This window comes from Geotrypetes seraphini, chromosome 7, assembly GCF_902459505.1.
Source record: "Geotrypetes seraphini chromosome 7, aGeoSer1.1, whole genome shotgun sequence".
Classification (NCBI taxonomy): domain Eukaryota; kingdom Metazoa; phylum Chordata; class Amphibia; order Gymnophiona; family Dermophiidae; genus Geotrypetes; species Geotrypetes seraphini.
The window spans coordinates 154568864-154590186 of record NC_047090.1 but is presented as its reverse complement, the minus strand read 5'-3'; the positions used below and the strand labels follow the sequence as shown (position 1 = coordinate 154590186).

Here is a 21323-nt window from a genome sequence, read left to right as displayed (position 1 = left end):
GACAGGGGAAAGCGCATGAGCGACGCCACTGAAAATAGTGAGCGATCGCTCATGCGCTCACCTTAGAGGGAACACTGATTTTGACATCACTGATGAGTTTGGCTTGTAGGCATTGGTGGAATGAGGCATTATGACATCACAGTCTCAGCTCTGGAATGTTGCTACTCTGGGTTTCTGCCAGGTACTTGTACGGCAACACTTATGATCTTATGTTCCAACCATCCTGTGTCATTATTTAGTGTCTGTCTCAACCTCAGTCCTTCTACACCAGCATTCTTCAATGCAAGGCTTGAGGGTCAGTGGCTGTGCCCATTCATACTCTGATTCTTCCCTCTCGCCTTAAGAATGACATGGAGATAATTTCCTGCGAGGACGGGAACGGTGATGAATTTTGTCACCGTGTCATTCTCTGCCAGGAACACAAAACTTGTCTATGGGAAGACCTACCAGGGATGTGCACAAGCAAAACTTTTCTGTTTGTTTTTGGATTTTTCCTTCCCCCCCCCCCCAGGTTCATAATAATTTTAAAAATCATGTGCCTTAGAACTTATTAATGCAAAGGTATGTGTGTTAGTTCACTAAATTTAAGGGTTACTGAGGAATTCTTTATCCCTATGTATCTTTAACTATTTAATTGGACTGACTCTAGATTTGTATGGCAGGATAATGCTATCAATATATAACAGCACCTTGGAGATCTGATGACATGTTAATTAAACTGGCTTGATAGCAGTAGGCATTAAATTTAATGTTGTTAGGTTTACAGTCTAAAACAGGGTACCAGGTTCCCAGTGCAAATGAACTTTTGTGCTCAGATACCAACTTAGACCACCCATAACTTAATTGCTGATCTTCCTTAAGGCCAGCGTTGAAATTAGGTTCAAAAGGGGAAGAGTGTGGCGCAGTGGTTAAAGCTACAGCCTCAGCACCCAGGGGTTGTGGGTTCAAACCCACGCTACTCCTTGTGACCTTGGGCAAGTCACTTAATCTCCCCATTGCCCCAGGTACATTAGATAGATTGTGAGCCCAGACAGTCACGGAAAATGCTTGAGTGCCTGAGTAAATTCATGTAAACCATTCTGAACTTCTCCTGGGAGAACGGTATAGAAAAATGAATAAATAAATCAATAAAAACGTGGTCCCAGCACCAGTATTTCCTGATACTGAACTCACGTACTTAAACATGCTCACTGTGCCAGTCTCTAAGACAGTGAGTCACAAACTTTGGGCCACGGCGAGATTCCAGATGTATCGCCAGGGGTTGAAGGACACATAAGTGTAACTTTGGCATCGGCATCTCTTCTAGAGAATGACACAGGGACAATTATTTCCCTGTCCCCGCAGGAACTCAATTTCCCCATCCCGTCCCCGCGAGTTTTGTCACTGTCGCTGTCCCCGCTCCATTCCTGTAAGCTCTGCCTTAACCGCACAAGTCTCAAACACATATGATTTTAAAGTGTTGTGGCTTGTGCAGATGAGGACAGAGCTTGCAGGAATGGGGCAGGGACAGGAAAAGAACTCTCCGGGATGGGATGGGAAAATGAGTTCACGCGGGAACGGGGAAAAGATTTGTCTCCGCGTCATTCTCTAGCTCTCTTCTGCGCTCTTCCCCCACACAAACTTCCTCTCGTTTTCCCTGAGCTAGGGACTGTGTCTGGAGGGCCTCTGAGCGTGTGCGGACGTTGGCATGATGACGTTGTGCGTATGTGTGTGACATCATTGCGTCAATGTCTGCGCACGCTCAGAGGCCCTCCAGACATAGCCCCGAGCTCAGGGAAAATGAGGCGAGATTCGTGTGGGGCAGGGGTTGAGCTGGAAGTGGGATGGGCATGTGGGTGTTTCACAGAAAAACATTTGCTCCGTTAGTGTGCCGAAGCAAATAATATTTGCGGGACGCTGCTCTAGGAAGAGGAAGGAAAACGGTGGGGAGCTACAGCACAGGCTCTCTTAGTTGGTAAATTCTATTCTAAAATACTGTCAGACATCCACCCAGCCATTTGCTGCTCTCTCCAAATTCTGGCAGGTCAGTGGTTGTGGCCATTCATACTCTGATTCTTCCCTCTCTCCTTAAAGAATGACATGAAGATGGTTTCCCGCGGTTATCCACGGGGACGGGAACGGTGATGAATTTTGTCACCGTGTCCTTCGTCCTATCAAGGTTATCTAAGCGGTTTACAATCAGGTACTCAAGCATTTTCTCTATCTGTCCTGGTGGGCTCACAATCTATCTAACGTATGTTCCTGGGGCAATGGAGGATGGAGCGACTTGCCCAGGGTCACAAGGAACAGCGCAGGATTAGAACCCACAACCTCAGGGTACTGAGACCCCGTAGCTCTAACCATTAGGCCGCTCCTTCTTCCACAGTTGCCTCTGTTTCCCTTTAGGGCCAGCCCTGATACAGTCTTGGTGAGAGAGACGGAGAGTTCTTGACTGATGCAAAAGAATCTCTTGCTCGCACTAGATGCTTCCGATAAAACAATGTCTTACTCTTCTGATTTCTTACACTAGATACCAGCTCCGGATTGAGTGCATGCTCTTGTGTGAAGAGGCAACCATTATCCTGGATCTGCTGCAACCCAAAGCACGGCTGATTAGCTCTGCATGCGACAGTAAGCGTGATAAATAGCAATGTTCCTGCATAGCCCAATATCAAGCCAGTTCATCAAGCGCAGAAACAGATGAGAAACCAACAGCTCACATATTTCTGCTTTTTTTTTTTCCAGGTCTCCTCGCCAGTCATAGATTACCGCTTTTCTGCCAGCTGATTCTCAATGTTGGAAATTTTCTAAACTATGTATGTAAATTTTCTCCATCCCTCGTCTGTACAAGAAAAATGAGCAGCATTGGTAGTCATGAATAGCTATAGAGATGGAGACACTGGATAAACATATAATATTTATTGTGCTTTTGTCTTCTGCATCTTTCAGGGAAGCCACACAGGCAATGCAGATGGCTTTAAAATTAGCACCCTGCTGAAACTCACCGAAACAAAAGCCAACCAGACACGCATTACTCTTCTCCATCACATCCTGGAGGTATCCAGTGTCCTGACAGAAGTTTTGGGGATGTTTACATATATCAACAGTGTTCACTGTGGAATTTAAGTAACCTGATATTGAGCAGGGTATCTGGGGAATAATTTGGAACACCTTTTCCAGTGGCATAAACAGGATTGATGTGGGGAGGGGGGGAGCCTTGAAGTTAACATGGAGGGCACAAGGCAGTGCAAATATGGACATCGTCTCTGGTTCTCTCACTGGCCCACGCCTCCTGCTGACTGGGTGGGCCTGACTCCAAACTGGTGGTCAAACTTAAATGCTTCAAATTATTTGTATATTCAGTGAGAGTAATTCTGTAAATGGTCACCTGTTTTTAGGTGCCAAGAGCACACCTATTTGGGGGCTATTCTACAAAAGTACCCACTTTATCCTCTGACACTCCCCTCCCCCCGACTGCCTTAAAGAAGCACCTGTGTTTTTCAGTGAGGGTAGTTTTATCTTAGACAGGTTGGGTATTAAAAGACTTTCATTACTACCCTTGTTGTTTTTGATATGGACATGCACAGGGGCAAAATTCAACAGTTTATCTGGGCTTAATAACAGGTTTTTCAGACTTTTTCTTTATTTCATCCATTTATTTTAGTATAAATCATGTTTTATTGGCACACCATCAGTAAATACACAATACAGCACGACAATACAACAAGGTCGCGAACACCAAACGTACCATCAAACACATTTTCACCCCAACCAAAGAATCCCCCCAATCCCCACCCACTTTCATCCATTTATTTTAATGAAAGATTTATGGCACATATTGTAACTTTTGTTAAATACATGTTAATCGGCAATGTGCATTTATTCATATGTTATCATGTGTTGGCTTAGTGCACTCAGAATTTTTTTTAAGGTACGTATGCTATCAAATCCATATCCAGTGGTATATTGAGGGTGAGTGGTGCCCGGGGTGGTGGTGCCCCTCCCCCACCCTCTTTCGCTTTCCCCGTTCCTTCCTGACTCTCCCTGCTGCACGCACGCCACCCTTCCCTTCCCCCGTACCGTTTTAATTTTCCAGGCGTGATCAGCATCACGAACTTGCTGCACGTGTCGTGTCAGCTCTCCCTCTGATGTCATTTCCTAGGCGCTTGACCCGGAAGTGATGTCAGAGAGAACCGACACCGATGCGGGCAACAAGTTCATGATGCTGTTCAGGCAGGGAAAATGAAAGAGGTACGAGGGAAGGGAAGGGGCGCATGCGTGTGGCAGGGGGGGTTAGGACTGCCCCCACCTTACTATGCCACTGTTCATACCTCAAATTTCCAGATGTGGCTCATGCTACTTGGTACTGACTCAGCTGCTTGCACAAATTTTAGGTGCAAAGTGCTTTGGTGATATTTTTCATGTGCACCCGGTCGCCGCTAATTTTTGAGCGGCAACAAAGCAGGTAAATGAATACAATGCGCATGGGAAACGTACTTGCATCTGTTGCAAACAGTGCAAGTCATTGAAACTTGCTCATTCAACTCTCTTTTCCTTTTTAAGGAGGTTGAGAAAAACCACCTTGATCTGTTGCACCTTCCAGAAGACCTTGAATCGGTTTCGAAAGCAGCTGGGTAGGAGTCTTGTTTCAGTATTTTTGGGGGTCAGAATGCTGAACAACGTGTACGCAAATCTCCTGACCTGGATCCAGCTCTCCCACTCTCCCTTTTGTGTTTCTGTGTCTCCTTTAACACAGCGATAATTCAGGAATCTCCATTAGATTATAGAGTAGATAGATAGATTGATTGATTATAGATAGGTGTCTGTGGTTTTCATCTCATTGTTATGGAACTTATCTAGATTTTAAGACAGAGCAGATATTTAAATAATTAATGAAAATGTACGGTGGCCATGTTAGTCCACTCTTCAAGGGAATACATAGAAATAAAACAAAAACTTAATGAAAAAAAATACCTTTTTTATTGGACTAACTTAACTTTTCCCCCCCCCCCCCCTTTTTTTACAAAACCGTAGTGCGGTTCTAAGTGCCGGCCGTGTTGCAGCTGTTACTTCCATGCCCAGCGCTACGGTTCTGTAAAAGGAAGGGGGGGGGTTTAATGTAGTTTATGATTCACTTTCGATCTGATCTGATAAAGAAGGAGTTACATGGCTGGGAGGGTTTAGATGGGCTGGAGTAGGTTTTAACGGAGATTTCGGCAGTAGGAACCCAAGCACAGTACCGGGTAGAGCTTTGGATTCTTGCCCAGAAATAGCTAAGAAGAAAAAAATTTAAAAATTTAAATTGAATCAGGTTGGGCAGACTGGATGGACCATTCGGGTCTTTATCTGCCGTCATCTACTATGTTACTATGTTACTTCGAAAGCGAATCATAAACTACATTAAGTTAGTACAATTTTAAAAAAGTATTTTTTTTTTCCTCTCATGCTTTTGTTTCATTTCTACCTATTACCTTAAATAAATAATAAAACTTGTGATTGTAAGGTCAAGTTTTGATGGTTCAGCATTCTTACCGGCGTATCATTTTCCTAGCATAATTTCCTATTGTATGCAGCATTTTATCCTAGGGATCCTGTTAGTTATTTGGTCTAATTCTTCACCGTTCCAGAATTAACATTGAAAATATATGCTCTGAAACAAGTGGCAATTTAAAGAAGCTGCAGGACACAAAGAATAAAATGTCATCGAGCAGTGACATTCAGGCGCAGTATGAGAAGCCCATTCAGGTAAGTGCCCTGAAGTTAATCTCTTTGGGCTAGATTCACAAGGCAAACCGATCGTGTACCGATCGGTTTGCGACCCCCTTTGCGACCAGATTTCCCTCGGGCCCCATTCACTAACCTCTCCTGCGATCCACTTCGAATCCGTGCATGCAAATGAGGAGAAACACATGCAAAGTAGACAGGGACGCGATTCACTGTTGGGGACCAGTCGGAAACATCTTTCCGACTCTCCGAAGCCCTGGTCTCTGCTGCCCCGAATCTCTCCTGCTTTCCGCTCCGATGCTCTTCTCCTGCCTGCCCCAAACGCCTCCTGCAGCCCCTACTCTCTCACTGCCCTGGATCGCCTACCTGCCCAGACTCTCCCACCCTTCCCCACAGTGCAAGCCCATGGTTTTAACCCACTGGCTTAAGTGGGCTAAAAACATGGGCTCCAAAGTTATTAAAAAAAAAAAAAAATCTCTGCCGGTCCCGGAGGTCCAGCGCATACGCAGACCGTCTACAGATGGTCTGCGCATGCGCTGGGATCGCTATAGAGAGATCCAGGCAGGCAGATGGGGGCGTTCCTCCGATCGCCCCATCTGCATATTGAAGTTTGGGGAATCCATCGGACCTGCCCAGATCGGGCACAAATCGGTCCCGATCGGGCAGGCCTTTATCGTTTATACTGTCCCTTTTACCACTTACTAGATTTCTGCTTAAAATAACTTGATTAACACATTAAGGGTTCGTTTTATTAAGGTACGCTAACTGATTTAGTGTGCGCTAAATCGGTTAGCGCACCTTAATAAAAGGACCCCTAAAATTTTAACTCACATTGATAAATTTAACATGATTAATCCATTAGATTTCCTGATCCATTCCCTGATGTCTGACATCTATCTATCTCTCTCCCTTTCATCCCCCTCCCATGGTCCGGCATCTCTCACTCTTCCTCCTTCCAGCATCATTTCCTCTCCTGCCACCCGTTCACAGCCTCCACGTGCTCTGGCATCTCTGTCTCCTCTCCCATTTCTCTTCCCTACACAACCCTCCAAACTTGCTTTTAAGGCCAGAGGTGCTAAATACACACTGCTTCTAGTCAATCAGAAGCCTTCACTCTGCCTCTTCCTGTCTTCTCTAACAAAACTTCTTGTTTCCAGTGGGCGGGATGCTACAGAGGTAGGGCTAAGGGCTGGCTGGAAGCAGTGGGTCTTTGGTGCTACTGGCCATAAAGGCAAGTTTGGAGGAACACAGGAAAAGAGGAAGGAGAGTGAGAGATGCCTGGTAGAGGCAGGCAGGCAAAGCTGCCAGAATATATAGGAAAAGGAAGAAGAGAGAGAGGAGAGAGATATAGGACTGGGAGGGGAATGAGTGGGACAGATGTAGAAAACAGAGAATGGAAGGAAGGAAGAAAGAAAGAAGGGGGATATTGGACATGAATGGAGGGAAGAGGAAGAGAAGAGAAAGGGAAAATATACATAGATTGCAAGGAGGAGAAGGGAAGAGAGACAGAGGAAATGTTGGCACATGGAAGTAAGGGAAATGAAGAAATAGGGAAGACATGCTCATTATGAATGGAGCGGAAGGGAGGAGAGAAGGGAAGAGATGCTACCCATAGATAGAAAAAAAGGGAAGAGAGAAAGGAGATGCTGCCCATGGATGAAGGGGAAGGGAAGAGATGGAAACTAAATATATCAGAAAAGAGGAAGAAAGTTGAATGTGAAAGATGGATATAGAGCAGGAAGTGAAGAAGAAATGAGGAGACAAAAGAAATGGAGAATGGAAAGGAGGCCTTGGAAACAGAGCACAGACAGAGGGAAGCGAAATGATTAGAAAAATAAAATCACCAAACAACGCTAAGAAAAATTATTTTATTTTCAGTTTAGTAACTGAAATATGTCAGTTGTGAGAATTTACATCTGATGTCCGGGGGGGGGGGGTTTGGAGGGGGGGGGCACTGTACAGAGAGAGTGCAGCTTTATTTTTTTTTAATCTTAGAATTTAAAAAATTAAATATGATTAATCGAATAATTAAAACTTTTACTTGATATGCAGCATTATGATTGGCTGATTTAACCTTTTGCTACAATCCTCTAATTGCAAAAGTCTTTGTATTCAGAAGTCTGGCTCAGAACAAGGACTTGCTTTATTGAGGGGGGGAGGGGAGTTTGTTTTGAATACTGTGCAACACCTAAATGAGATTGAGAAAATAAAGGAGTTGAGCCAGATGCTGCTGCTGAAAATCTCCTCTAAGCATCTCTGCACAATCTGGACAGTGCTAGGCACAATTCTATAAATGGCACCTAGAGGATGATTAACAGTTGCGTTCAATGGCACCTAGCAGCTAGGTGCCATTTATTGAATTGGGGCCTAACAGGATAACGCAGCGGTAACAAGGGGGACACTTACCACCTCCTAAATAGGCTAAACGCGCCTGCCTTAACTTTATCCAGGTAGTGCTTGCTAATTGAAAATGAGTGCATGACCTGAAAGTGGAAATATAAAACCACCCTTTAAAAAATTGCTGTGTTTATCTGGGCTCAGTGCACAAGGAAATCCCACATTAAAATGTGTCGAACCCAAATTGTAATGCATATTAGTAAAAGGGCCTATCAAACTGTGATAGCAGTTTTTAGTGCAGGGAGCCGCGCTGAATGACCCACGCTGCTTCCAACATTCATAGGAAGTCTATGAGCGTTGGGAGCAGCATGGCTCCCTGAGCTAAAAACTACTCACAGTTTGATAAAAGAGGGCCTTAGTGACCACAGTCATTCAAAATGGTGTGCAATTATTTAAAAAAAAAAAAAAAAAAACAACAAAAAAAACCCCAACAACAATACAGCATAAAACCACAGATAACAGCATAAGAATAGCCTTACTGGGTCAGACCAATGGTCCTTCAAGCCCAGTAGCCCATCCTCATGGTGGCCAATCCAGGTCACTAGTCTCTGGCCAAAAACCAAGGTGTATCAATATTCCATGCTACCAATACAGGGCAAAAAAGATATGCAGGGGTAACTCATTCAAATCAAAATTACTATCGAGTGACTAAAGAGGTCAATAGAACAAAAATAAAGTCACCGCTAGTTCATCGATACACTTAAGGAACTTATTTTTTTATTTAGAACTCTGCTCAGAGACATGAAGGCTGAAAACTCGGCCTCACCTACCAATCATTGCAGTGTTCAAAAAGGATTTTTAATTTAAAGTACCTTTAAATACGCTAGCTAAAAAGCTATGCTGAAAATATAAATGCTTCCATGAATTTTATAGTTATGAAAAAGGACTTAGCTTTGAATAGTGACTGGTTCCTTTTCGTGCACGTTTCGTGGCTGCGTCAGGGAACCGACAATACAGCTGGATTTAGAGCTGGTAGTGAAGTCACTGAAAACAAGAAATAAATGCTGTAAACAACAATTCTTTACAATAAATCTAGTTTATAAAAAGCTATAACTCTATCTTATGGCTATTTACCGGTAGAGTACACTCACCATGCAATTAAAAAGCTAGATCTCTCAAAAAGACGTTTCTTCTCTAATGTCTCAAACCGGGCAAGCAAAGTACAGACGCTATTTAAGAATAATGCAGAGCCGGTGAGACTACTACGTCAGAACCCTGAACGCTATTGCATCATTATGCTCACTAAACTCTAAAGCCTAATGCTGCACTCGTTCTTCACAGAAAACTGCTACTCGCAGTCACTATTCAAAGCTAAGTCCTTTTTCATAACTATAAAATTCATGGAAGCATTTATATTTTCAGCATAGCTTTTTAGCTAGCGTATTTAAAGGTACTTTAAATTAAAAATCCTTTTTGAACACTGCAATGATTGGTAGGTGAGGCCGAGTTTTCAGCCTTCATGTCTCTGAGCAGAGTTCTAAATAAAAAAATAAGTTCCTTAAGTGTATCGATGAACTAGCGGTGACTTTATTTTTGTTCTATTGACCAATACAGGGCAAGCAGTGGAAAACCTTTGCTGGAGGCACGATTCTCTAAAGGGCGCCATCGCATGATTGACATGGAATTGGCAGCCGCTGAGAATGGCTCCATTTAGAGAATACAGGCCTCAGTGTCCAGCTGCCCTCCTAACCTCACTTTATTCCTTCCAGAAAGCCCCGTTTTCACTTGCCTCAGTTTTATATTTAAAAAAAAACCCCAAACCCTCAATAATGCAATCCTTTACCAGACTTCTACTCCTTGGGTTTTGGCCAGGTACTAGTGACCTGGATTGACCACTGTGAGAACGAGCTACTGAGCTTGATGGACCATTGGTCTGACCCAGTAAGGCTATTCTTATGTTCTGAATACAAAGAATGTCGTAATTACAGACTTATAGGAGAAGGTTAAATCAGCCAATATTAGTGGAGAAGAGAAAGAAAATGATGCTTACGCTTATGAACGGTGACGCGCGATTGTCTGCCGTGTGCGATTGTCTCGCACAATGTAGTCTAGGTACCGTGATGAGTCAAAACCATGCGAGCCAATCATGCACGGACAATGCCGGGCAGACAATCGCATGCAAGACGTCAGCATGCTGGATTAAAACACAATTTTAAAGTGCTCTGAGGGGAGTTGTGGGGGGGAACCCCCACACACACTTTACTTAGAACTGTTGGCGCTCCCGTTGGGGGGGGGACTATAATTTTTCCCTAAAAAAGAGGGAAAAAGGCTGTTTCCTCTATAATGGGAGGTTCCCCCCAACACACCCCACAACGGGAGCGCCAACAGTTCTAAGTAAACTGGGGGGGGGGGTTTCCCCCCACCCCCATCCCCTCAGAGCGCTTTAAAATTGTGCTTTAATCCAATGCATTGATGTCCTGTGCGCGATTGTCTGCCCGGCTTTGTCCACGCACCATTGTCTTGCGTGATTTAGTCTATGTACCCTAACATAGTAACATAGTAGATGACGGCAGATAAAGACCCGAATGGTCCAACCTGATTCAATTTAAATTTTTTTTTTTTTTTTTTTCTTCTTAGCTATTTCTGGGCGAGAATCCAAAGCTTTACCCGGTACTGTGCTTGGGTTCCAACTGCCGAAATCTCTGTTAAGACTTACTCCAGCCCATCTACACCCTCCCAGCCAATGAAGCCCTCCCCTGCCCATCCTCCTCCAAACGGCCATGCACAGACGCAGACCGTACAAGTCTGCCCAGTAACTGACCTAGTTCAATCTTTAATATTATTTTCTGATTCTAAATCTTCTGTGTTCATCCCACGCTTCTTTGAACTCAGTCACAGTTTTACTCTCCACCACCTCTCTCGGGAGCGCTATATATAGTGTTCCCTTATGAACACTATAAAACACTGGGTCCAGTATTCAAAGACACTTATCTGGGTGGTGCTGACTGGGTCCAGTCAGTGATTTTCAGTAGTATTATCCAGAATTTAACTGTTTCTGATATTTAATGTGTTTCCAGGATAGCATAAATGCTTTAGAAGAACTTGAGAGGGAGCTTAAGGAGATCAGTGAGAAGAAGAAGCAGCTCGCTGAATACCTCTGTGAAGATCTAAATAAATTGTCTTTGGAAGATCTCTTTGCTACCATGAAAACCTTTAGAGAACTCTTCCTCAAAGCACAGAAGGTTTGTTTCACAAAAAGGGCGCTGGAGGCACCGAATGTCCTCCCTATCTAATGTAAGAAACAAAATCAGTCATGAAGTTTGGGATGTCTAGTTACAAAGAAATGGGAGCAACTGAGGTGTATGGCAATGCACCAGAAGTGAAAGAAGCCACCTAGATGGGATTTACGTCTTGCCTGCTGTCATATGTGGAGGGGCATTTTTGATATGATGTCCAATTCCGAGTTGGGACTTTTGCAGAACACGGACAAAAATCCAGTAGCAAACATGACCATTTTCAAAACAGAAAAATGTCTTATCTTTTTGTTTCAAAAATGGCCATTTCTCACCTGTACTTGTCCTCAGAGCGTTTATCTTTTTGAACCATTTTCGAAAAAAACATGTCCAAATGAAAATCACACAAAACAAGCCATTGGGGATGTAGGAGGGGCCAGCAGTTTTAGTAAACTTGCCAAACAGACATCCCAGAAGTACAGTGGGACACCTTAGGGGGGCACCGCAGGGAACTTCACATAAAAAGGTCCAGGTGCACATTTCACCATAACCCTCTTATAGTGTATGATGAGCCCTCCATAATAGGGATACCAGATATTCCTTCGGGAAAATCCGGATCCATGACCATGCCCCCAGGCCCACCCAGTTCCGCCCATGTCACGTTCCCAGCCCCACCCCCTTAACCTGTTCGTGCATTGGGACGTCATCCGCACATGTGCAGATGCGATGCGATGACGTTGCATCAGTGGGTTCACGGATGCCATCCCACGTCGGAAGCTTTTCAAAACCCGGAGAAAGTGCCGGGTTTTGAAAAGCTGTCTAGACCCCAGGACATGTCCTCAAAAGGACATGTCCGGAGAAATCCGGACATCTGGTAACCCTACTCCATAACCCACCCAAAACCTACTGGACCCAACTGTATACCATACCAATATCCCTTATGACTGCAGGTGTCATCTGTATGTAGGTACAATGGGATTTGGGTGGGTTTGGAATGCTCACATAGTCCACCATAAGTGTAGTAGTTAGGTTGGAATATGGGCCTGAGTTCCCATCTCTACACCGCCCACCACGCTACTCCAGGAACCTGCTTGCTGTTCATAACATTTGAAGCTATCATATACTCAGGTACAGTGTGAACTGTTTCATTCATATCTTTGGAGGGGTAGGAGAGAGTCAGTGACCATGGAGGGGGAGTGTGGGAGGGTCATGCTTTTGTTCCTCCAGTAGTCATCTGGGTGACTTTTTGGCACTTATTAGTTATTAAAACAAGTCTAGCCCCAAGCATCCACATTGTGCCATGGACATTTTCTAAAATATTTGACGATTGCAGAAAAACATCCATATCATAAGCCCACTCTAGCCCTGCCTAAACTAGGCCTCTAATATGCCCCCTTCAAATTTAGATGCACAGCAGACAACCACCCCCATAGAAATCCATCTACAATACAGGTTTCAAAAATAGTGAATTGGAAAATTTGGTGAGAAAAACATTCATCTGTCCCCTTATGCCACTTTTTACATTTTTTCTCTTTTTTTTTTTTTAATGGGTCCCTTTGTGTTTCTATGTCACTGTAACTCTCAAAAAAGCTTTTTGCAAAAGCCAAATATAGGTTTAGAGACTCACACGTTATCAAATTAATATATTATTTCAATGAAAACTGACTAAAAACTGCAGTATTTTCCACAAGAAATTGTAGCCATGTTCCCCCAGAACTTTAGGGCCTAGGCTGAAATATACTCTGTGGGCCAGATTCAGTAACTGCTGCCCAAGGTTAGGCACCACCAAGGCAGGATTAATTCTTTGGTGGGCCCTAGACCCTCCTGGCCCTGCCCCTCCCATCCCTACCTGTTCCTGGGTTACCAGATGTCTGGGAAAACCTAGACGTGCTCTCTCTTTAGAGAGGACTATCCAGGTGCCTGGGGGGGATTTCCAAAACCTGGCAGGGTTTTGGAATGCCCCGAGCTCAGGGCTGCAGGGCCTCCGAGCATGCGCAGATGCGACGTGACATCATGTCACATCTGTGCATGCTCTGAGGCTGTCCAGACTCAGCCCCAAGCTCAGGGAAGAAGAGACAAAGTTTTGGGGGGGTGGAGCTGGGACGGGGTTACATGTCCTCATTTTTTGCAACGAAATCTGGTAGCCTTACCCTGCCCATACCTCCATGTATTTATTTACACACACACAATACTAGTGACTGCTTTTCTATTTGACTGATTGATGCGCTCCTGGATTTCTTAAGAACCCTGAAACTTGAATGTGCCCTTCTCAGTTGAAATGAAACCTGTCAGTCACCCAGGACTTTCCCACATCCCTCTAGCCTCACATCTTTTCTCATTTTGAGGCTGTGCACTTACTTTGATGCTGTGCTAAAGGTTAAGCCTCGATGAAAAAAAATGTTTAAAAATAATCTTTTACTGAATACGTTCTCTCTATTTTAATGTAGGATAACAAAGATAGGAAGGAGCAAGCTGTAAAGGCCGAGAAAAGGAAGAAGCAGCTTGCAGAGGAGGAAGCGAAGAGGCAGAAGGGAGAGAACGGAAAGATCAGTAAGTTAAAGTGAAAAGCCAGCTGAACGGCAATGGAGGCAGCGGCAGAATTCCTGATGTTTTTGTTCTGGTTTATTTCCCATCGAAAGCTCTGGGGTGTTTCTCACAGATTATTCTGCCGGGTTTGCCTTTTTAGACGGCCATGTCTTAAACTTATCTTGGATATAATGGGGCTCAGAACTCTGTACAAACTATAATGCAGCAGAACTGATCCAGGAGGAAATCAAGCAGTAACATATATTTTCTTTGGGATAAATGTTCAGCCAGAAGTGGTTAGCATTTTTTTTAGGGGGTGGGAGAGGGGCTGCCGCCAGTATTATGTCCTAATATTCAATGCCAGGCTCTATCCGAGTACCGGCTCAATATTGTTTTCAGTTTTTAATCCACGTGTCTTTATATCAGGATTTTTAGGGACCCCTGAGGAAGACAGCATTGTCGAAACACAGACCGTGTTGGGTCCATAATTCCCAGCGGTTTGGGTCCTAGATATATTTTATGTGGTTTATCAAATTGTATATTTTTAAAATAAAGCCTGCATCTTGAACATTACCATCTCCACAGAGTTTTCATTTTCACTGGATTTGCATTTTCTGTGAGATTAAGGGTCAATCTTTTGCTTGTGTCTCCTTAAACAAATGTGAAAAACATGAAAAAAAACACAAAAATTGGGAAAATGCAAAAATGAGCTGAATTTTTTTTTTGCCCATGCACATCCTTAATGTTCACAGTAATTAGTCTTTTTAGATTAGTACTTTATCAGAATAATGAGGAATCAGGAGACCCAGCAGCTGTGTCAGGAAAGATCCATGTCTGATGCCTGGTCCCCAAATCAATTAAGACTATAGCATTCATGGTCCTTGAGTGGGGGATGGACACCTCAGCCATAACAGAATGGCTGCATCTACTGGCTAGATTCAAAGTGTACTCGCTTGCTGGGCTTCCGGGAAAAGCACAGCCTGTGGCCACTGGTCAAGTATCATTACTGCAATTGTCAGGTTAGGCAGGGATTATGGAATAGTGAAAAATCCCTTGTAGATACCAATGAAGACTCATGGCACTATAGCCCAATAGAGACTGGTTTTAACTGAACTGGAAGACCTAAAATAGAGCAGAAGAAAAACTGTCAGGCAAAAAAGCAAAAAAGATAATATGAGCATGTTGTATTCGAGGAGTTAAAATTGGCTACATGGCATTGTGTGAAAAAAGAGTATGTATGTGTGTATCCAACCAGGATCATATGGCATGAATTACTGTAGAACGGGGCAGTGAATGGGCAATGGGACTTGCACCACTTAGACATCTTTTCCTGTATTCACCAGCATGGCGTTATATAGGATATAGGAAATAGCAAATTGTCCTTCTGACCTTCAAAATGTTCATGGCTTATTATCAATTTATTACATGTCTTTGTATTGATAGTTCGGAAAGGAGGTGTTAAGCTGGAGGAAGGCTGCATTATCGATGCATTGCTAGCAGACATCAAAAAGGGCTTTCAGCTGCGGAAGACTGCGAAAGTCAAGGGTGAATCGGAGAGCAATTCAAAAGCGGCTTCTCCTGAAGCTCCCGAAAGCAAAGATGAGTCCGGTAAGAACAGAGCAGAGTTGTTAACACACGTCCTATCTCCATTCGGCTTTCCAACTTTCCATCTATGATGTAACTGTGAGCCTGGGTGATTATTACAGCTTTGATTTGTCAGCTGTAATTACATGCTGTGCAACAAAAATACAAAACTTTCTCTCTTATTTCACTAACTTTTTTTGTGTGTGTGTGGTAGTTTGATAAGAACATAAGAAGTGCCTCTGCTGAGTCAGGCCAGAGGTCCATCGTGCCCAGCAGTCCGCTCGCGCGGTGGCCCAACAGGTCCAGGACCTGTGTAGTAGGCCTTTATCTATACCCCTCTATCCCCTTTTCCTTCAGAAAACTGTCCAATTCCTTCTTGAACCCTAATACCGTACTCTGTCCTATCGCGCCCTCTGGAAGCGCATTCTAGGTGTCCCACACCCGTTGGGCGAAGAAAAACTTCCTAGCATTGGTTTTGAATCTGTCCCCTTTCAACTTTTCCAAATGCCGTCTTGTTCTTTTATTTGTTGAAAGTTTGAAGAATCTGTCCCTTTCCACTTTCTCTATGCCCTTCATGATCATGTAAGTCTCTATCATGTCCCCTCTAAGTCTCCTCCTCTCCAGGGAAAAGAGCCCCAGTTTTGATTTTTAGGGATACCTGTAGATCAGATGTGTATTAGTAGCCGATAAAATTATGGGCTCCTTTTACGAAGGTGCGCTAGCGGTTTTATCGCGCGCACCGGATTAGCGCGCGCTAGCCCAAAACCTACCGTCTGCTCAAAAGGAGGCGGTAGCGGCTAGCGCACGCGGCAATTTAGCATGCGCTATTCCGCGCGTTAAGGCCCTAGCGCACCTTCGTAAAAGGAGCCCTATGTCTTCTTGGTAGTATGGAGAAGTTTACCCTTACCTAATAATTTCTTTTCTGTGAGTTCTGCTGGGTCAGTCCAGAATGATGAATTATGTCCCCTTATCAGCAGATGGAGGCAGAGACTTGAATATTTTGATCAAGGTCGCGATGTTCCAGTAGGAGTCTTTATTGTTAATAATATAAAAACATTCAGCGACTCAACACTTCATGCGTTTCGGTACTCGGGGTACCTTCTTCAGGAGTCTTGAAATTTGTTGTTTAAAAACCGAACAGTTATGTTTTAAAGGTATGTTTTGTAAAAAAAAAAAAAAGGTTGCCTCTCTTATAAAGATGATTTAGACTGGTTCCCAATAAAACGGTGCAATGAAATTTTCTGGTTCACTGTTGCAGACGGCTTGACTGAGTTTGAGTCGCTGAATGTTTTTATGTTACTGACAATAAAGACTCCTACTGGAACACCTTGACCTTCCCACTTTTGTTTTCTTGATTTGATGGCTTCTGTGGGGATTTCCTGCTGCTTCTAGTGGTTGAATATTTTGATAACATTGTCAGTATAACAGCCAAGTGTGCAGCTAGGAATATTTCCAGTAATAATAATAATAATTTTATTCTTATATACCGCCAAAGCCATAGTTGTTTGAGGCGGTTTACAATAAGAAGAGCTGGATAATCAGCAAAGATAGGCACAATGTAAAGTCATAGAATACCCGTAAGCAGGATACAGAGATAAGAAGGGCTGGAACAATCAGCGAGCAATCTGCCTCCAGCAGATGGTGCAGGTTGCAATAGGCAGGGACCATTATTCCATTTATTGCATGGACTGGTCTAGTTTTTATTTTTCAGTGCAGAAGTTGCACGCTTTTAAATTTTCTTTTGAGCATTCTTAGGTCTGTTATAAATATAGAAACACAACTCTATAGCATCGCAAACTGTGTGCCATGGCAGATTCCAGGTGTGTCGCGAGATGCCGGCAAGGAGGAGAGGCACTGGCTGACTGCATACAGGATGTGCCTCTTGCAATGAGAGGCATGGCCTGTAGGCAGTCAGCCAGTGCCGACGACTTTCCTCCTCCCCCCCCACATGTTCTCTCCTCCAGGATTCCCCACCGGCGAAGTGACAAGTTCAGGGTCACGGCCAGAGAGCCTCTGCATATGCAAGGACGTCGACATAATGAATGACATCATCAAGTCGACGTCCGCGCAGATCCAGGTGTATTCCACCCAGAGCACTGGGTTTAGTGTGCCACCGGGCCGAAAAGTTTGCAGGACATTGATATAATGAAATCTGGATGCCTAGGTTCTGTTATAGAATAGACTTCTACTGCATGTCCTCTGGGCACATTGTACAATTGTCCCCACAATGTATTGTATGACTCATGGCTGATGTTGCATTCACTACTGATCCTTTTTTTTTTTTAAGGAAAAATGAACCATTCTGTGGAGGAAGAAGTGAAAGGCGTGTCACCCTTGGTTAATATAACACAACCGCAAATCATTGATAGTGCTGAAGCTGCTGTAACAAAGGTTACCATTGAGGATAGCGTGCAGCAGTCTCCCAGCAAACCGCCAGCTGGTGAAGAAAGTTCCCAAGACCAGCCATGTGCTGATAATCTTACCTTACTGCCATGTGTCAATAAAGGCATTGAACAAGAAACCAGTGTGGATGGGGTCCAGCCTGAAGAGACCTGTAGCGCACATAGTCCTGATGAAAACGCTCAGAGCAGTTCCCCCGGCTTGTGCCCTTCGAACCAAAGTGAAAATGGATCCTCTCTAAGGGAGTGCTCAGGAACTGGCACTGGCTTAATCAACGATACTGGCACAAACCTCACGGAAGATACTGAACCCCTTCAACAAAAGGCTCTTGTAGAAGATGACAAAAAAACTCTGCAGCCTGAATGTAAAGCCGAGGCAAAGAAGGGCCAAGGTGAACCTGCAGCTGACACGCCTGGAGGTGGCCTTGAGAGGGGCACTGAAAGACATTCAGAAGACAAAGAAAACCATGACCTTAGTAATCAGTCAGTTCTGGACGTGTGCGTGAGACGATCTGGCGGTGACGAGCAGACGACGGACTCCTCGGATCCCGCAGCTGTGCTCCGTGCGCAAGGAGATCCTGAGAAGTTAGTCAAGAGAGGCTCGGGAAGAAACAAAACCAACGAGAGACACGGCAAAAGTGAAGAAGGTAATTCTTTTACACCCGGGTCTCACTTTTCTGGCTTCACTTTACTTTTGCTCTTGATAGGGCTTTGTTTTGCTTTCGTTGCTCTCTACAGCTCCTTCCTAGGATTGCAGTGTTTGGTTCTTCAGTACTTTAGTCTGCTGGATGAATAAAACTGATTTTAAGACCAAAATGCTGGTTAGATGTGGATGCATTTCTTTTGTGGGGACAAAGCGCAGTGAGGACGGTAAACAATCTGAATGCTGATGGATGCAGTAAATCACCTAAACATGGTGGAAAAAAAAAACGTTATTGCTGGCTAATACTTAAAAATTATATCACCCCAAAACAGGACGGCCTTCGGAAGCGGCACTCCATTACGCTACAGCAGTAAATGAATCTCCGCCGCTTAGCTTCTTCACCTGCCAAAGAAACAGATATGGCATTTACATAGTACATTCAAACTTATGTGATAACTTATTTATATACTGCCTCTTCACAGTCTTAATCATTTGAATATCACTTATCTTTAGATTTAGTCAGAAACCAGTGCCTGTGCTGATAAAGCGTTCCATATTTCAGGGCTCCTTTTACTAAGGTGCGCTAGCGTTTTTAGTGCGCTCTAACCCCCGTGCTACATGGAATAATGCCAGCCCAATGGAGGCGTTAGTGTTTAGCGTGCACGGCATTGAAGCGCGCGCTAAAACCGCTAGCACAGCTTAGTAAAAGGAGCCCTCGGTATCCAAGCATGACATGTAGCTAGAAATATCTAGCAAACAACTATAGAATAACTAGGCTACATTCCAGGCATTGTATAAAAACCTGTCGATAATCTAATAGGTTACTTCTCTTAAACATTATTAGATTTAGTGGAATATTACACTCTTAGTGGGTAGGATCATTTTTATAAATAGGAACCTATTTGATAAAGTAGTATAGGTGCCAATGTACCTTCACAAAGCAGGCTCCAAAATCCAGCTCCAGTAGTGGTAAAATATGGATGTGAAGATTTACACTTCTCCGAAGTATAGAGTTGTTCATGTATTCTAAACGTGCAGATGCCTGTTTTATAAAATGCATGCATACGCTGTCCTCCAAATTCTGCAACTGGCGCTCAAAATTGCATGGGCACAATTTAATTTGTGGTGGAACACAGTAAATGAAATCTATGATTGAAAACTGAACAACTACAAACACTGAAGATAAGTAAACCTCTGCTAGTTTTTCAAACTGTGAGGTGGTCTGTATTCAGAGCTCCCGTTTGGAATATATTAATCACAAGTTACAATTAAGAAAAAAAAGATAAAATAGGTTAAAAATAGTTAAAGAGTTATAAGTTAAAGACTAATAGTAAAAATGGTTTTTGGCCAGTGATTATAGTATGGAGTATACATTCAGACTAATGTCGATGAGACTATAAGCATAAACTAAACTAAACTAAACCTTAAGTTTGAATACCCCATCATCTCCACAGAAGTGGAGCTCGACACGGTTTACAGGAATTAATAAAGAAAGGAACTCCAATGGAAAGAAGAAGGGCTTAGTAAAAAGGAAAGAAAGAGGGGACTTAGTATAGTGGAGAGGGAGGGAGTAGTTACATTTTAGAGAAAAGCCAAGTTTTCAAATGTTATTGGAAGCGTTGGAGGGAGGTCGAACTCCGAAGAGGGGCAGTAAAGCTGTTCCACAGCTCGGTGATCCTGAAGAGGAGGGATGTTCCAAGTTTGCCTGTATGGGATATGCCTTTTAAAGAGGGGAAGGATAGTTTGAATTTTTGAGTGGATCTGGTGGAGTTAGGATTCGAGGAGAGCCAAGAAAGTGGAAAAAGGGGAGGAAGGATGCCGTGAAGAGACTTGAAGGCTACAGGCGCATTTGTAGTTAACCCTGAGGATAACTGGGAGCCAGTGAAGCTTAGACAGAAGCGGGGAGACGTGGTCGAATTTGCTTTTTGCGAAGATTAGTTTAGCCGTGGTATTCTGAATCCGCTGCAGTCTGAGAAGACTTTTCTTTGTTAGGCTTAAGTAGATGGAGTTGCAGTGTTGTTGATGGAAGCAGGATCTGACTTTCCTTAACATGTGAAGGTTGAAAAAGCATTTTTTTTACTAAGGAGTTGAGGTGATCGTTGAAGGACAGTGTAGAGTCAATGATGATTCCCAGAACTTTGCTTGAGTGCTCAAGCTGCAGTTTGGTGCCAGAGGATAGTGGGATGAGGGTGGGCAGCTGATCTAATTTTGGGCCGAGCCAAAGTAGTTTTGTTTTGGTCTCATTTAGTTTCATTTGAACGGTGAGAGCCCAGGATTGAAGATTCGTTATACAAGAAGAGATGTTATCAGAGCATAGTACTCCTTAACTCTGAGGCCTTTTCCTGCATAAACAGTGTGCTTTAAAAAAATGCTTAAAAAATAGTCAACACATGATTAATCAACTGGTTTAAGAAGAATATAAGAATGAGTGACAGAATATAGATCGTTTCATATGAGTGGAGTATTGATTTTTATTGTATACTGACTATCAATACCACTCAGTTATAATTTCCTGAAGCTTTGTCACAATTTAATTGAGCAATGATCAAATTAGTGACATTACCAGAGGTTGTGGTAAGAGCGGATAGTGTAGCTGGTTTTAAGAAGGGTTTGGACAAGTTCCTGGAGGAAAAGTCCAAAGTCTGTTATTGAGAAAGACATGGGGGAAGCCACTGCTTGCCCTGGATCGGTAGCGTGGAATGTTGCTACTCCTTGGGTTTTGGCCAGGCACTAGTGACCTGGATTGGCCACCATGAGAACGGGCTACTGGGTTTGATGGATCTTTGGTCTGACCCAGTAAGGCTATTCTTATGTTCTTATAAAATGAGCAGTAACAATTGATTACTGGTGCCAATTGGCGCCAATTTGAATTTACGCGCACATTGTTTTAGACAGTTG

General features: G+C 43.6%; 1 protein-coding gene across 3 annotated transcripts in view; it reads left to right on the top strand.

The window, feature by feature from the left end:
• Positions 1-21323, top strand: part of INF2 (inverted formin 2) — a 134443-nt gene that overhangs the window by 97289 nt on the left and 15831 nt on the right. For 2 of the 3 annotated variants that reach the window (XM_033951722.1, XM_033951723.1), the window contains exons 13-21: positions 2510-2610; positions 2725-2795; positions 2929-3036; positions 4543-4613; positions 5607-5724; positions 11118-11282; positions 13721-13823; positions 15243-15407; positions 17671-18429. In XM_033951722.1, the coding sequence (XP_033807613.1) occupies positions 2510-2610; positions 2725-2795; positions 2929-3036; positions 4543-4613; positions 5607-5724; positions 11118-11282; positions 13721-13823; positions 15243-15407; positions 17671-18429 (1661 nt within the window). Of the gene's footprint in view, positions 1-2509; positions 2611-2724; positions 2796-2928; positions 3037-4542; positions 4614-5606; positions 5725-11117; positions 11283-13720; positions 13824-15242; positions 15408-17670; positions 19332-21323 lie in introns of those variants that run through there. The other variant, XM_033951721.1, reaches the window with a different exon arrangement.